Genomic DNA, 17,969 nt, shown 5'->3' with positions numbered 1-17,969 from the left:
ACTAAATCAAACCCCAGAATATTGACCATAGCAGAGTCGATCTTCCATGTAGTGCAGACATACCCTTAATGATCAGAGCCTGCCTGAGACCAACCTGCTTTCAGTATATAGTTCTTTCCTTGATCCTAGCTATGCCCCATGTCTACATCACTGGACATTCCAAGAGTGACTGCATAACACTCTCACATCTTCAAGGAAGAAAACGTGAATTTCTAATCACAACTAGTATTCCAGTGGCACCTTAGAAACTAACAAGAATATCACAGACATCTACCTTTCCCCACCTCTAATATAATTAACTCACAGACACTTATCTTCCTTTCCCCCTCCCCCCCGCATCCGCCTTCTGTTCTGAAATGTGATTTGTCCTTTTCATATGTGTTCATTTTTTTAATTGTATCCTTTGGTATATATGGTTGTGACTATTTTCTTCCACTATTTGATCTGAGGAAGTGGGTCTGGCCCACGAAAGCTCATCATCTAATAAACCATCTTGTTAGTCTTTAAAGTGCTACATAGTCCTGCATTTGGCTATAGTATCATGAGCATTTGTGGGCAAAGCCCACTTTATCAGATGCCACAAGTCTATTTGCTGTTTTTAAAGTTACAGACTAACACAGCTACCCTCTGAAATATTTTAATTTTCAGTGTTATAATTAGTGCTAAATGAAAAAATGATTTAACGTCTCAAAATTAAAATGATTTTTAAGACCATTAAATCAGTTTTCAAGCAATTCTGAAACTTGCTTGAAGTTTCCTGTATACCGATGGCTGTTTGTGACCTTGCAGCCGGTAGCCACCCCCAACAGATTCCAAATAGCCAGGAAAACTTTGTTCAAATATAGCCGTTTTAATTCATAGCAAGAAGTGCTGCTTGTCTCCTGAACACTCACATGGTTATACTAAGCAAAAATAAGCACAGATTTCCTTCAAAACAGTTGAAAATTTAAATATTAACATGTGTTTATTTTAAAAAGTTTAATTTCTTCAGCTCTGACCAGTGTTTTACAAACACAATGCTTCTACAAAGTAAGACCTATAACTAGAGAAAGTCTGTTTGTGGGCACAAAGCATGAGATCAGCATGATACAAGATATTTTTGTATAATAAGTTCAGCATTATAAAAGATATTTTTGTTCAAAATCCAGTGATTTCAGTTTCACTACTGACAAAACTTATATGGATGCTTAACATGGTTCATACGAATTGTGTCACGAGAATAAAGTTAAACACGTGTGTGAGATTTTACAAGTTAACTACTCAGCTTGAAACTGTAGTAATAGGAACTGAACCCAAAGTAGTTTAATAGTTTAACTAGCTGGCTACAATACAGTGGGTGGCTATGCATAAATATAATTTCTATATTTCTGAAAGGCAGAAAAATCACTAGGCTGACCATAAACTGAAATGCTAGACAGTAACTCTAGTGACATCAGAAAGGCTTATTTTTTAAAATATTTGTTTTTTGCTTTTTTAAAAAAGGCTGTGCACTGCCTATATCTGTGCAAAGTCCACACTAGGGGTCAGATCCATATCACAGTCAATTATTTCAGTATGTAATGATAGATAACAATATATAACATGCATAGAATACTTTTGAACTACAGATATTGGGGTAAGAGGAAAGATAAGGAATTTATTTTTAAAATAATGGAAACTCATCTACTTAGCTTTGTTTATGATAAGCTTGATTGGGGTGAAATCAAACTGATATATACCCTTTTAAAGAGCAACAATACACAGATAACTTTAAAAAAAAATCAACTATGCACCTTATCAAAAGGTGTCCAAATAGACATTCAGAACTTAGTATCTACACTAGTGTCTGTCTCTATCAAGATAATTATTTTTATGCTATTTTTCTACTTTTCTGAACTCAGTCTTTTGCAGTTTAAAAAAAACCCAAAATGAACCAGTTACTGTATTTCACAGGTGAGGCTGGATGGGAGTGGAGGAACCATAGTGCTAAAAATCCAATGGGTTTATTCATGACTTCTTAACTATCACACCACCAAACAGAATAATTTAGCAATCACATTGTTGTGGTATTTCACAATTAATCAAATTTTAATTAGCATTCACTTACAACATGGATAAAAAAATGTTTGTTTTTAAAAGAGGAGGTAACTCAGAGAAAGTATTCTAAACAGATGTTTGGTTTCGAGGACTGAGAGAAAAGTTTTGTGAAAGAAAGGGACAATGTCTAGCATATATGACAGTAGTTTTCTGTAGGAAGTTAAATCTACATAGGTTACTTCCTGCAGTTCACAGCACTTCTCATGTCACCTTAAGTGCAGTCTGCATCCCATGTTTGTAACATAACTATTTTCACTTCCCTACCATAACAGATGAAACACACTGCTTCTCCATTTAAAAAATAAATAAATATCTAAAATGTAAACTCACACCATATGGAATAACTTTGCATCCCTTTTAAAGTGGACATTCAGGCCCATATGCAGGAATTTCTGGGGGGTGGGGTGCTTTTTTTGTAAATGTGGATCACAAGGGTGTGAATGCACCCCACATGGTTCCCCAAGTAAGCAGGAAAATCAATCCCAGCCTTCCCCACAGCTGGCCACAACCAGCATACAAATGGGAAAAACCAAAGCACACATCAAGGCAGACAGGTATTTCCAGATGTGTTTTGGCAGTGGTTCACAGCATGCCCAAATAAGACACTACTTCAATCTTGTTAGTCTTTAAAGCGCTACATAGTCCTGCATTTTGCTTCAGCTACACCAGACTAACAGGGCTACATTTCTATTACTTCACTCAGTTAGGCCCATGCTTAAACACACCGAACACCTGGGCTGTTTTGACACTGTCACCACGCAGCAGTATGTTGTTATTACTGCCATACGCTCATCTAAGGTGCTGACTCCTGAAAAATTAGACTGTAGCCCGCTTTTAACCGCGCGTGGACATTAACATCACACAATGCCAAACCTCTCTCTCCCGGGTTTGCGTTGTGCCCCGTTTTAGAACGAGCGGAGGGGAGGCTTAAGGGGGCAGATAGCTACACACATGGGCACTTGAGGAGCCAGAGCCCCGTGCGAGGAACGCCGCCTCGCAGCTGAGCGGAGTGCAAGACAGATCTGGCTCCCGGGGGAGAGGGGCGACCCTACAAAAACCGAGCCTGAGCGGGCAGGACGGAAAGCGCCTCCCAGAGCATCAGCGTTACCTAGAGCCGCTGCCGGACCTTGCGCCAAGAGCCACGGGACCACGTCACTCTGGAGATCAAACTCGGCGCTCAGCTGGAGCAGCATCGCCCCCTCCGCTGGTGCCACCCCCCCGGCCCCTGTCTGCGGGGGGAGGCGCGGGACGGAATCGCAGCAGCGCTCGGCTCCTGAAGGGGCCGGCCCTTTGGCCGCGAGGGGCGGGGGCGCTGCGCTCCCCTCCGCCTCCTCCCTGGGGCGGCCGCTTTCGCTTCTGCTTGAGAGCGGCTGCTCTGGGAATAGCCCCGCCAGGCCGGGAGCTGCTCCAGGCTGCAGCCTACTGGGTGCCGTGGTTGTCAGTCAGCTCCGGGCGGCTCGGAGTGGCTGGGCGCGCGGCAGCTCCCTGCGGGAAGCCCAGCGGAGGGGAGGCGCCTCGCACGCTCTGCAGCCGGCAGCCCCGGCTGGGCGCTGAGGCGAGACTCAGAGAGCTGGACCTGGGCCGGGCCTGCTGTGATCAGTAACTGGTGATCATGTAGACGCTAGAGAGGGGCACAAAACCAAAGCCCAGACCTAGCATCTGCAAACTTGGGTGACTGTCAGATTCTGGTCCCTATTTAAAGCGCGTCAGGAGCCTGCCATGAGGGCATCACACACAAGCTAATGGCACCCAGTGGTAGGTCTGTGCGTGGGCTGCATTATTATTCAGTTTTTATAGGTATGACAGTAACAACTAGAGGCCCCCGTCAGAATCATGGCCCTTTGTGCTGGGTAATTTACAGACACTGCACCACTGTCTCCAGAGAAATTTCAATCCATGACGGGGGGGGACCTTTTTTTGGCTCAGGGCCACTGACCCACAGAAAAATCAGTGGGGGGCTGCTCACAAGTGAGAAGTGAAACAAAACAAAAAAAAGCCTCACTGATGTGGCCCCCAACTGAGAAGCAGATAGCCCCTCCCCACATTCCCCTTGCACGCCAGAGCCTATGGGGGCCCAGTCTAGTAGATTTTGTGTGCTCCAGCCCAGCGGTGCAGTGGCAGAGGGGCTGGAGCGCCAGCATGGGCTCCCCAATCCTGGGAGGGGGGCTTGAGCCTCAAGGGGGGGGCTTGATCCTGGCCCAGGGCCATAGGTTTTTCAACCTTGTAACTAGGGATGGAGCAGGACAGTGAACTGCACAATACAAACAATGGTGCTTATATTTTTTTGCAGGCTATTTAATACCTCTTAGGAAGTCATTTGTGAGGTTAAAATAGGGCCCCTGGTTTTGTAGTGGTGGAATCTGGTTTGGTTGTACCTCCTCTGTCACTAGGGCAGGGAAAGTGCAGGTTTTATGTTGTTATTTATCACTGGAAGATTTACACAGCGTTGCTCAGGTCTTTATCTCAGTTAACTTTTGTTTTTTGGAAAATAAAATGAAAATGTACATGCTTCATTTAGGTTACTGCTCTGGAACGGGGCTGAGGATGAAGTCTTCACACAGTGTGCTTGCCAGCAAGTTAAGGAAATATGGATTGGTTAAATGGACTGTAAGGTGGATAGAAAGTTGGCTAGATTGTTGGGCTCAATAGGTAGTGATCAATAGCTTGATGTCTGGTTGGCAGTCAGTTTCAAGTGGAGTGCCCCAAGAGTCAGTTCTAGGGTTGGCTTTGTTCAACATCTTTATTAACCTGGATGATGCGGAGATGGATTGCACTCTCAGCAAGTTAGCAGATGACACTAAGCTAAGGGGTGATGTAAATATGTTGTCGGGTAGGGATGGGGTCCAGAGGGACCTAAACAGATTGGAGGATTGGGCCAAAAGAGATCTGATGAGGTTCAGCGAGGACAAGTGTAGAGTCCTGCACTTGGGACAGAAGAATCTCAAGCACCGTTAGAAGCTGGGGACCGACCGGCTAAGTAGCAGTTCGACAGAAAAGGACCCGGAGATTACAATGGATAAGAAGCTGGATGTGAGTCAACAGTGTACCCTTGTAGCCAAGAAGGCTAATGACATATTAGGGTGCATTAGTAGAGCATTGCCAGGAGATCTAGAGAACTGATTATTCTCCTTTATTTGTCACTGATGAGGCCACATCTGGAGTATTGCATCCAGTTCTGAGCCCCCCACTACAGAAAGGATGTGGACGTATTGGAGAAAGTCCAGCAGAGTGCAACAAATAATATTAGGGGGCTGGAGCACATGACTGACGAGGAGAGGCTGAGGGGTTTGGGCTTGTTTAGTCTGCAGAGTGAGAGGGAATTTGATAGCAGCAGGGGCGGCCCATCCATATAGGCAAACTAGGCGGTCGCCTAGAGCGCCAAGTTAAATGAGGTGCCACAGGGCACCAAATGGTGGTGCAATATCATTGAGGGGTTTGCAGGTGGGGGGGCCGATTGCATGGTTTGCCTAGGGTGCCAGTTGCTATCAGCTAGTCTAGGGCCACTCCTGGACTTTAACTACCTGAAGGGAGGTTCCAAAGAGGATGGAAAGAGGCTGTTCTCCATAGTGACAGATAGCAGAATGAGGAGCAATGGTCTCAAGTTGCAGTGGGGGAGGTGTAGGTTGGATATTAGGAAAAACTATTTCACTAGGAAGGTGGAGAAGCACTACAATGGGTTACTTCGGGAGGTGGTAGAATCTCCATCCTCAGAGGTTTTTTAAGTCCCAGCTTGACAGAGCCCTAGCTGGGATGATTTAGTTTGGGTTGGTCCTGCTTTGGGCAGGGGGTTGGACTCAATGACCTGCTGAGTCTCCAACTCCTGTGATTCTGTGATACTATGCAGGCTGCCTCAGAGAGAGAGAACTATCCCAGTCCTCTCTCACCACAGCAGCTTGGGCCTAGGTGAGTGGTGCCTCTCAATGGCTGCTGCAGCTCCAGTAGTCACAGCCAGGCAAGGAGTACATGTCCCCCCACAGAGGCAAGTCCAGGTTCCTACGCTCCCCAGCCAAAGTGAGGAATGCAGTGAACTGCACTTCCCCTCACTTCCTGAGGAAGGGGAACAGCCAACAATGTTTCCCTACAAATGAGGGGGAGCTTTGGCCTCCCGTGCCCTCTCTAAAGGGTAATTGGAGCAGTCCTGGGGGGTGGGGCATGCTCCTAGCTAGCTTCTTTCATGTACCTGGGGATTCTCTTTTAGGGTACCAAGATACTTTCACAAAATATCCCACACATGGTGGGGAGCAAAACAATTGTTTGAGGGGGGAAAAAAAGGGGGCGGGGGGGTGACCAAACTTGTTGAGCAAAAGTATTTTGGGGTTTTTTTGGGGGGGGGTTTACCAGGCAGGGGCCACAAATACTGGACTGTCCGGGCGAAAACCTGACAATCCTATTCTCTTTCCTGTATGGTTTTCTGAGAAGCAATCCCATTCCAGGCACATCTCATTTTCCTGGTACAGCCAAACCCTTGTCTTGCTTTAAAGTTATGATTAAAGGAAACTGTATACCAAATGTGGTGGTCCTAGCGCTTGCTGTGTAGGAGGAGTTCTTGAACAGACAGACAAACAAACTCTCTCAACTATATACTAGATTGGAATAATTTACTGCCCATAAAGTACTAAACATTGTCGAAAACCAGAAAGTCTCTCCCTGTCTCAAAGCTTCCTCCCCAACTAGTCCATCAGGCATATCCCCCTTGTACAAGCAGCTTTGAAGGCCTGCCCCCAACCCCAACTTGATTGTTCCTGTGCTTGGTCCAAGCACAGGAAGAGCCAAATGGCCAGATGCATTGTGTCTTACTACCTTCCTCTTCCACATTGACTGTAAGTTGCTCCAATGGCTCTCCTGGCTCTGACAACCCTCGCAAGCCATGGGTTAGCACAGCTTGAAGTTTAGCTCCACGGACTGCAGCACAAAGAGAAAGAATGTGTGTTTGTGCATAAGCTTCAGAGGAGAAGCCAACTTAGTCTGAAATTGGAAAAACTTAAAAAAACAATGAATCGTCTAGCAGCACCTTAAAGACTAACAAAACATGTAGAAGGTATCATGAGCTTTTGTGGGTACAACCCACTTCTTCAGGTGATTTGAGTATAAAAAGTCCAGATCCGAGGAAATGGGCGGCGGGGGAGGGGGGGGGAGAATAAGGGGAAAAAACAGTGCATTAGAGTGTTCAAGTTATAAGACGCCGATAAAGAAGGTGCAAATTGTTCTTAAATACCCATTGTTAGTTGGTTAAGTCATTAGGATGTGGAAGATAGTGTGCTAGTCAATGTCTTTATTCATACCTTTTTGACAGCTCACTATGTTTGTGCATAATTTGTTTTGTTTTTTCATGTCCTGGTTGCTCTGACTCTACTCTTTCTCCCAAATGGATCCATCCAATATTGCCAACTCTTAAAATTTTGTCACAGGTCTCATGATAGTCATTTGCTGTTCTTAGTAAAGCTCCTGGAAATGTGATTCTTGAAGAATTCTAGCTTTCGTATTTTTAAAAGATAAGTTTCTAACAGTCATTGTTAGGGAGAAAAGCTTGAGAAACTGACCAAAGCATACACGGAAAGCTCAGAAGGCAAATAAAAGGCACCTAAAAGGCATTATTATTTTTAATCTCATTATTTTTGTAGTCCTTAACTTTTGTTTTTTGTTTTTGTTTTTAATGCTGGGGTCAAAAATATAGCAGAACTCTGAAGAGACCTCCATCAGCAGGACTTGCAGGAGAGGAAGTAAAAAATGCCCCATTTTTGGGTTAACAAGGGATATCCAAATGTGGAGGAGCACATTCCAAGCATCTGGATCCAGGGAACACGGTCTGAGCCAGGATCGGAAACGCCAAAGAAACAAAAAGACAATACATGAATGGTGAATGAATTATTCTCTACTATGTATAATATGAGAATCATATGATGCCATCTTATACAATGTGGGAGAAGAAAACAGCTTTCACAAAGTAAGAACTATATAGAGCTAACATAGAGCTAGCCCGAACAATTAGTCTTTTTATCAGTGACAACTCATTAGAACTGGGGGGGGGGGGGGGGAGGATCAATGTTCCCTCTAATCTTTTTCAACCGTGTGTGGATTTTTTCCATCCATGAGTGAAATAATTTTTTATGTGCATTGAGGCATGTGCAAATGTGCCCATCAAGTAGAAATAAGAAATCTAGCTGAATCTCTCTTGAGTGGCTGCACAGCCCCCAGCAGCCTTTAGGTGTTTGGGTAGTGCCTTTTCAAGAAGATGGTGCACTTGAGAAAACTGCACACAGTATTTTTCACAAGGAGCTGGAGAATAAGCTGACCCCACTAGAGATGTTACATTTCGATTAATCAGCTAATCAAGTAGTCGATGGAATTTCTGTCGACTACTCGATTAGTTGATAAGGGGTGGGGTGGAGCGCTTCCTAGCCCCTCTGCAATTCTGCCTTTTAAATGTAGTAAGAGCCGCCTGCGGGGATTCAAGCAGTTCCCACTCACCTGGAGTTCTACCTCTACCTTTAAAATATAGCAAAAGCCCCCCAGGGCTTCAGTCCCCACTCACACTGTTTCCTTGCCCCTCCCCCCCCATGGAGACGGTGCTCGGGGGAATCAGCTTTTAAAGCCAGCTCCCCCCCAGCACTGGCTCCTGGCCTCCCCCCCCCCCCCCCCGCTGCCTCTCTCTGATCAAGGCAGCCAGGGAGGGGGGCGACTAGTTGAGTTGCTACTCATACATGACTTATCCGGTAGTTGAGTAGTTGCTTACATCCCTAGACCCCACATTCATTCGGCAGCGGTGACTACTGTCCTGCACATCTGGGACTAGCTTCCAACTCTGGGCATTGTGATCTGGTGCATGGGGGTCACATGGCACTGTGCCTAGGGATGTTTGAGTGAAACCAAGTAACTGTTTAACCGATAAGATAATGCTTATTGGTTGATGGTTTTTTTTGGTTACACCCAGGCTCCTGGGGAAGCCTCCTCTCCGAGATGAGAGCCCGCAGGGACTGGCTGCCTGGCTCCCACAGAGGCAGCATCTCTGTGGGAGAGAAGCTGCTTCCCCAGAAGCTGGGATGGTAGGCAGAGGCATAGCAAGGGGGTCGCAGGGGAGAGCAGTTGCCCCCAGGTGCCACACTAGGGGGTGCTAGGCTGAGCTGCTGTGGGCGGGGAGGGAGGTGCAGGGTGCTGGGCTCAGCTGGGCTGCAGGAGGAGGAAGGTGCCGGGAACTCCCGGGGCTGGACTCAAGGAGAGGGAGGGAGGGGGAAGAAATCAGCGCTGGGCTCAGCAGGTCTGCGGGGCTGGGGGGAGGTGCAGGGAAATGGGGCTCAGCTGTACTGTGGGGGAGGCATGCAGGGAACCAGTGCAGGGATCAACTGGGCTGAGGCGGATGGGGGGAGGCATGGAGAACAGACGGGCAGCTCAGCTGGGCTGCGAGGAGGTGCAGGGAACTGGTGCTGTGCTCCCTTGGATTGTGAGGGATGGTTTTGGGGGAGGCATAGGGAACCAGAGGGGATGGGCAGCTCAGCTAGGTTGCAGGGGATGGAGGTGCAAAGAAGTGGGGGGAGAAGGGGCACCAGGAGCCCTGAAATGACCACCCGTGGTCCAAAAAATCCCTTATCTGGGACCAGTCAGGTCCAGAGGGTGCCAGACCAGGGAAGTCCAACTCCTACCCAAGTCCCCTCCTTGCTCCCTCCCCTTGGCCAGATACCCCAGCCTGCTTCTGCACCCTACCTCCCACCCAGACCTCGAAACCTTGCCTCCTTCCGCCCCCCCACCTCCCTCCCAGATCCTGCACCCGATCCCTATGCTATTCATTGGCAGCCCTCTCACACACACTGAACCCCCTAGCCTATGGAAAGCCCTGAACCTCAGACCTCCCCATCCCTTCCCTTCACTCCTTGGGGCTGGAATGCCAGAGGAGTGAGGTGTCTCAGTTGGGGGCCACCTAAGTGAGGATTGGGGTTTTGGGAGGAGTTTTTTTTCTCACTTGTGTGTTCCCCATCTGATTTTTCTGTAGGTCAGTGGCCCCGATCCAAAAAAGGTTGCCTACCTGTGCCATAAGTAAAGAAAACATTGAAACCTTTTGTATTGGACATAAATTAATATTTTACTTTATTTAAAATGAAGTTTGATAAACTAACATGACAGTTAAACATTTAATCTGTTTAATAATTGAAATTAAACCATTCTCCCCAGCTGCAGCACTAGCAAAATGGCTGGGCATAATTGTGTAAATAAAGATGAGTTTCCATGAGCAACTGGCAGTCTGTGGAAAGGTTTACGTTGAGACACATGGTCCATGAGCCAAAAAGCTTGAGAACCACTGCAATAGAGGCACCCCTGGCTTCTCCATCCAGGAGACTGCTGCAGACCCCCTGCTGCTCCACAAGAGCCCACAGAGAGATCAGGTCTGTTATCACTATGGTGAAATCCCCATGTTGCTCTAGTGTGGATGATGGACAGACTCTTGTGAGTCTTCCTCATCCAAGCAGTCGATTTAAACAACATGGTAAAATGCCACATGAAAACACTTGGTGCATCCACAGAAAGGCAGGATGTTTTGTTTCTCTCTCCAGAGAGAGTTGTAATGACTCATGTCTCTGGGTGAACAAGATCTCTTGTGAGCTCTGTGAAGAGGTGAAATGTTTTGATTTCCAGCTTCAAGAGATTTGTTCTTCTGTCTTTGGGGTGCACGTTGCTTTGACCTGAATGGAGTTAGCTGTGACAACACATTTCTGTGTTATTCTGACACATAAAGTGAAACCTGTGCAGAAGACCCCACATTAAGTTAGGGAAAGTGCTACTGTCAGAAAAAGTAAATTCAATGTCTCTCCAATTTTCTTCAAAGATCACCTCTACCAGGCAGTGGGGCTTTTACTGATTGGTCTCTTATATGTTTGAAGGGTGACTAAATGTTATCTGGATCTTTTTGGATTATATCAACAGATCGTTTTGGGTTCAATCCTAGCTTACAATTTAAATTATATCAGGCCCTTTGTAAGCAGGTTGGGAAGTGGTCTCGTTTGGCAATTATTATTCAGTATTATTTACATAATATACACATTGCCATCATGGTATTGACATATACATTTCTCAGTACCTTTACATATAAAATAGCCCAGCCCCATTGACCTCCATGGGCAGCGTACCTTGTAAGGAGTGATGGGGATACGATGAAGTTGTTTCAACAAATATGTTGCAATAGTAGAAAAAAATTTCTGTGTCTGAAAAATGTAGGTACTAGGAGTGCTTATAATTTTTTTTTAAAAAGGGGTACTGTATTTTTTTTAAAAAAAAGGTTGAGAAACACTGCTCTAAACCATTCCTTTTGGCCTCCCTGTTTCCTTTCTCCTTTGACAAGTTGGGCAGGTAGCAGTTTTGGTAAAAATATATCAGACGTGAGCACACAGTGCTCACTGTACCTCAGCTGGTGCTAGGTAATCAGAACCTCAATTCTAAAGGAGTTGGAGTTACAGAGGTGTTACTTACGTCGGATCCTTACTTACGAATGGGCTGAGGAAACCCCGCACTAGCTGCGCCCCACCCCCCAGCAGACCGCCGAGACGCTGAGGGAACCCGAGCAGCTAGTGCGCGCCCCCCCCCCCCCAGCAGACCAGGCTTTTCTCGCCGCGGAGGACGCGGGCGACAGGACCGTCAAGACATGCTGTGGTCCCGCCGCCCGCATCCTCCGCAGCGAGAAAAGCCGCTCCGCATCTCCCTGGTCTGCTGGGGCGGCACCCCCAGCAGACCAGGGAGACGCGGAGCAAAGCCGCGGAGGACGCGGGCGGCAGGACTGCGGCGCGTCTCGGTGGTCCCGCCGCCTGCATCCTCGGCGGCGAGAAAAGCCGCTCTGCGTCTCCCTGGAGTAGCTGGGGTGAGGAGCGGCGCTCCGAGGAGCGGCGCTGCGGGACCAACCCAGCAGCACCCCAGCTGCTCTGTCCCAGCCGTCCCCAAGAGCAGCTGGGGTGCTGCTGGGTTGGTCCCACCACACCAAGGGTCGGTGCTACCAGACCAACCCAGCAGCACTCCAGCTGCTCTGCCCCAGGCGTGTCCGATTTAGCCGCTGCTGGTCAGTTTTAACAGCGGCTGAATCTGGACGCCTGGGACAGAGCAGCTGGGGCACTGCAGGGTTGGTCCCCGCAGAGCCGCACCTCGGCACGGCGGGGACCAACCTGGCAGCACCCCAGCTGCTCTACCCCAGGTGTCCCCAAGTCAGCTGCTGCTGAAACTGATCAGCGGCTGATTCCAGGAAGCCCGGGGCAAAGCAGCTCTGGCTCGGGCTTCCTGGAGTCAGCTGCTGGTCAGTTTCAGCAGCGGCTGAATCGGGGACACCTGGGGTAGAATATGTACCAGTTCCGACTTACATACAAATTCAACTTAAGAACAAACCTACAGTCCCTATCTTGTACGTAACCCGGGGACTGCCTGTACTGACACTTATTTCCCAACATTCATTTCAGAGAAGGCAAACAGCTATATAAAGTACAGGGAAAACTGATCAAATAGGAAATAAGTCAGTGAAAACAAATATGAAAGCCATTGAAGTTTATTAATTACTCTTAATTTACCATATGGAGGCAGAATTATTTTGAACAAGGGTAGGCTAAATAAACAGAATATACTGTCAGATTTTTTTAAAATGTTAAAATTAAGCACAGAACAGCCCATTTAATGCTTTAAACAACCTCAGCAACTGTTTGGGATCTCATTCTTTGAGAACTAGCATACGGAGTCTTGCAGTTTAGGCCAACCCAGTCTTTTTCACACCTTTTAATCACTGGGAGCAAAAGGGGAATCACTTTTCTGCCTGAGATCTTCCTTTAGAAGTAGGATCCCCAAGAGAGTGTACTGTGTTTTGCTTGAAACCCCGTAAATCAGTAGCATTACTGCTTTGTGTTGTCATGGAAACATTATTCAACCCTACTGTCTTCTCAAGACCGTAATGATTGGGTGTCTGCTACAGAAGCTTCATCTGAATTAATGACTAATCTTTAGCTGAGATGCGATTGCTGCGGGTGTTACCTGTAAGATGTGCTGTTGGGCAGCCACCTAGGTAAGAATCAAGTGCCGCCCAGCTGATTAGCAAAGCACCCTCAGCTGGCAGCATGTGTTTGTACTGGTGATGCACATCTGCACATGACTCAGTGCACATAACAAAATTTATTCAACATGTGAATGGAAAAAATTAGAGGGAACATTGGTTGCTGCTGCTTCTTTCCTGCTCTGTCATTGTTTTGTCCTGTTTTTAATTTCTCACTTCCCCTTTTAATGTCCAATACCGCGACCCATTTCCTCCAAGACTGAAGCAAAGGCTGGAAATTTCTACATAAACTAAATGATTCTCTGTTTTGGGAGATTGCCAGTTAACAGTATATAACCAGACTATATGGGCCCAAGAAGCCACATTAACTCTTAGCAACACAGTAAATTCCTCACAAACCACAAAGCTGGCCCTCCTTACATTTCTTAAATCATTTTCAAGTAAAAATAAAACTCTCTATACTGTATAATACAGTCTAAGATTGTCAGGTGTTGCTAGGGTTTTAAGTGTAAAAATTAAAAATATACCAGTATGTTTTAATAGCCTGATAATTCTATTCATAAATGTTTTTGTTAGTTCCTTTGTACTGAAACATGCAATCTATTACTACGATCCTGCAAATTATTCTATGCAGGAGAACCTCTGTACCTGCTCTCTAGAACTCCTTTGAATTCAGTGGAGTGTCATGCAGTCACAGGAGTCTGTCTGTCTCCATGGAGCAACTAGCAAAATGGAAGCCCACATCACAGTCAGTTATGAAAAAGGGGCAGATTTAGTTATTTCTTGCTTGCTTTTGCTTTTTCAAAAAAAATCCTCTATTAAGGACAATAACACATGGTAGGTTTTCAGCATATCACAGGATTGGACTTTGACCCAGTCAAAAAGTTGGTGGATACATCATCGAAAGTGCTTTTGATCATGTGATGACCAGAAATAAGATTCTGCACAACAGTTTGGAAGTTCTTATACTTACTACACACTTATTTATTCTTACCATTGTTTCTTTAAGGGTAACTTGTGCATCTAGAATTACAGAATCACTTGTGTAAAATAGATTTTACTTAGTTAAATAGACCTATAAATAAAGATGAGAATGAAACATTAGGTCATGAAGATACAATGAAGCTCCACTTAAGACTTTTGCACATAGTGGAAGCCACAAAAAAAGGATATCTGAAGCAATTCAGTAGAATCTTAGCAGCCTGGCAAACAGCTCACTTATTGAGGCCAAGCTCTTTTCCAGATGGTTTAACAACAGAGGATTAATTGTGATCGTTCTTGAAGAAGGAATTCCTTGAAGAACTTTGTCAACCAGTGTAGGTTCTTGAATAAGCAAAAAATGTAAATAAATTACTGTATACAAAAAGATGGGTCAATGTGTTCTTGTCAATGCCCCAGGAAACACAAATATACATTTCAGTGGTAATCCGAAAGGCCAAAATTCAAGGACAGTTTAACACAATAGTTTTATTTCAAGCTTTGAGAATAACAAAATCTCTTTAAACATCCTTTTCTTTTACAGACTGCTATATCACATTTTCAAACACTATAAAAACAGTGGGTGAGATCTGAAGCTGGTATAAATCAGAATAGTTTCTTCAAAATCTATCCTCTGAGTACTAAACTTGCAAGAAGTCAGCATTCTCTTACTGATTTCACTGCTCTGTGGATGTGTTCCCATGCTTTTGTTATAATTAATTCCAGGAAATATTTAATTTCTCAGTGTAATTACTAATGAAGCACTCTAATTTGCTACTCATATATTGAATAATACCTTACTCTGCAAATTGCCCAACTGATATCATCGCCACGAGCCTGATGCAAAGCTCACTAACATCAGAGGGACTGCTAGGCCGTGTCTACACAGAAGCATTATTATGGAATAACTGACATTATTCTGAAATAACAAAGAGTGTGACTATGCTACAAGACTTTATTCAGAAATAATGGTGAGCTGAAGGACTTAAAACTCCAACTCTCCATCTCCTGGTAACCCTCATTTTACGAGGAGTAAGAGAAGTCGAAGGAAGAGTGTTCTTCCTTCAACTTCCTGCTGTGTACATAGTGCCAAAAACTGAGTTAACCTACTTGGCCTTAAATTACGCAATTGATGTAGCTCAAGTTGCGTAGCTTAATTCAACTTTTGCCCAGGGCTGGCACTTATCATGAGGCGAACTGAGGCGGCCGCCTCAGGTACCAGACTGTGGGGTCGCCACTAGAATCCAGAGTGTAGAAAATTGGGTAGGCTGCTAGTGCAGCGAGGGAGCATGGGCGCATCATTTGAGCTCCCTGCCTCAGGTGCCAAAATGTTGTGGGCCGGCCCTGCTTTTGCCCTGCTGTGTAGACGTACCCCTAATGAAATAAGATACAACAGTGTGAGTGGGGAGACAGAGTAGAGTGTGACTCTATTACTGGAGCCTGTTCTCTTCCTTCAGTTCTTTCTCCTTCAGTTCTGTTCTCATCTCTTCAGCTCCTTTGTTCTCTTAAAAAATCCCTGGGAGCATTGCTCAAAGCTCTGCATAAACATTCATTACAACTTGCTCTGGGTTTGTTCTCTCAGAGGCAGCCTCATTAAGACCATCGTTATCGTTTAGAATTTAGGTACTTGCTTTTGTCTTTTCAGGTCTGTTATTTTTTTTCTTCACTTTGTTTCAGAAGGACGCTGTTGATACTCCTGGCAGGCCTGAGAAGTACTGATAACTTACAGACTGAAACAACACTGCATTTACTTGGTACTGTACATTAATTTTAGTTTGCGCCTTGTTTTTTATTTGTGTTTACAGTAATGCTGAATTGATTATAATTTTGTATTTTGTGGAAAATGAAATACAATTTAAGGGACAAAAAAAATTGTTCAAATGTTTTTGCTAGGAATCTAAGACTTTAGCATGAATTACAGCAACTGTAGCCCACTTTGATCATTCAGAGCAGTAGAAAAACTCCACTTAACTTAAATGGGCGTTGGATCAGGCCCTTAATACACCCACATCTTCAGATTATTATTTCATCATAGAATACTAGAACTGGAAGGGACCTTGAGAGGTCATCAAGTCCAGTGCTATGCACTCACGGCTGGACCAAGCACCATCTAGGTCATTCCTGGCTGATACTTGTCTAACCTGCTCTTAAAAATCTGCAAGGGTGGAGATTCCACAGTTCCCCAGGCAATTTATTGCTTAACTACCCTGACAGCAATTTTTTTCTAATGTCCAACCTAAACCTACCATGTTGCAATTTAAACCTATTGCTTTCTGTTCTGTCATCAGTGGTTAAGGAGAATACTTTTTTCCCTCCACCATGTAACACTCTTTTAGGTACTTGAAAGCTGTTATCATGTCCCCTCTCAGTATCTCTTTTCCAGACTAAACAACCACAGTTCTTTTTATCTTCCCTCATAGGCAGCGGTGAAAGTAACTTAAAATTTCTTACAGGTACTGTCTATTGTAACCCAGGTCCCTGCCAGTGCTTTAAATAGCTCCCTGCTAGCTTTTGCCGCAGCTCAGCCAGCTCTTGCCAGAGCTGCGCACCAGGGTGCACCTACTTACTTTCACTTCTGCTCATAGGTCATGTTTTCTAAACCTTTAGTCATTGGATTGCTCTTTCTCTGGACCTTCTCCGATTTGTCCACTTGTATCTTGAAATGTGGTGGACACAAATTCCAGATCAGGCCTAATCAGCACAGAGTTGAGTAGAAGAATTATTTCCGGTGTCTCACAACACTCCTACAGGTCAGACCTCCCTAGTCTGGCACCAGGACCACAGAGTTCTGTACTGCTTCCAGCCGGGGCTGAACTCCCTGCTACCAGCCCCGCTGCCTCCAGCACCCAACTGGATCAGCGCCGCCCCCCCACTGCACTAGTGCCAGCCTCGCAACCCTCCTGCCACAAATGGAGCTGCTCTCCCTGCCGCCACTCCCTGCAATCCCCACTGTGTTAACCCTGTCAAGAGCTGGCCCTGCTGCCTCCAGCCCCACTGCCTCCAGTTCTCGCCAGGACTGTGATCTTGGCTGCTGGCCTCACTGCCTCCAGTCTCAACCAGGGCTGTACTCCCTACCACATTGCCCCATTGGGGCACTCCCCACCATGCCAGCCCCATTGGGGCTGTGCATCTGAACCTGGCTAGCTGGGGCTCTCTGGTCCAGCAATATCTGTGGTCCTACTAAACAATGGATGTTGCCAGATCAGAAAGTCCCAGGTTTTAGAGATTCAACCTGTATTAATACATCCCATAATAATGTTTGCCTTTTTTGCAGCAGTGTCACACTGTTGACTCCTATTTAAGTTGCTGTCCACTATGACCCCTAGATCGCTTTCCGCAGTACTGTACTCCTTCCTAGGCAGACATTTCCCATTTTAGGTTTGTAAAACTGATTGTTCCTTCCTAAGTGGAGCACTTTGCATTTGTCCTTATTGAATTTCATCCTATTTGCCTCAGACCATTTCTCCAGTTTGTCCAGATCATTTTATCATTCCCCTCTGCAGCTTCCTGTTGTATTTATTATTGGCTATCAGTTACCATTTTTTTACCACTTTTAACAATACCTCATCTGTATGTTACATCATTTTCCCTTTTGATAAACTACAGTGCTTTAAATAAATTCAAATTCTCCTTCTAAAACTTTGAAACTATTTCCCTGGTATGTCTTAAATGTATCTCTTCTTTGTCATACACATTGCCTCTAAACAAATGACATATGGATAAATGGGGAGGATTGTGTAGGTGTGCGTGATGTATCACACAGCTGTTTTGTTTTCCAAAATACGTGCAGAATACACTCTATTTTTAACTATGAACTATTTATAGGGCTTATACTTGGTAGGCGGTATAAAGCGGGTACTGAGATATAATTTTTTTGCTAGTTTTAGATTTGTCATTCCTTAAAACC

The 17,969-nt window shown here is 45.4% G+C and overlaps 1 protein-coding gene and 1 long non-coding RNA gene across 6 annotated transcripts in view; one reads left to right on the top strand and one right to left on the bottom strand.

The window, feature by feature from the left end:
- The window catches only part of GSAP (gamma-secretase activating protein), a 151,694-nt gene extending 148,376 nt beyond the window's left edge, over positions 1–3,318 (bottom strand). For all 5 annotated transcript variants that reach the window (XR_012903342.2, XR_012903339.2, XM_075926733.2 and 2 more), the window contains exon 1: positions 3,185–3,318. Coding sequence is in view for 3 of the 5 variants with exons in the window: in XM_075926733.2 (XP_075782848.1) it covers positions 3,185–3,269 (85 nt within the window). In the remaining 2 variants the exon portion in view is untranslated. The remainder of the gene's footprint in view (positions 1–3,184) is intronic.
- A 296-nt stretch (positions 3,319–3,614) lies between these two features.
- LOC112543782 (uncharacterized) lies at positions 3,615–17,757 on the top strand. Its single transcript, XR_012903344.2, has 3 exons — positions 3,615–3,831; positions 7,751–7,932; positions 15,740–17,757. It is a non-coding gene; the product is annotated as an uncharacterized LOC112543782 (long non-coding RNA).
- Positions 17,758–17,969: the final 212 nt, after the last annotated feature.

The sequence above is a fragment of the Pelodiscus sinensis genome, chromosome 1 (genome assembly GCF_052426305.1).
Source record: "Pelodiscus sinensis isolate ZL-2025 chromosome 1, ASM5242630v1, whole genome shotgun sequence".
In the NCBI taxonomy this organism is placed as follows: Eukaryota; Metazoa; Chordata; order Testudines; family Trionychidae; genus Pelodiscus; species Pelodiscus sinensis.
The sequence above is the reverse complement of the archived record's forward strand: the minus strand, read 5'-3'. Positions and strand labels throughout refer to the sequence as shown.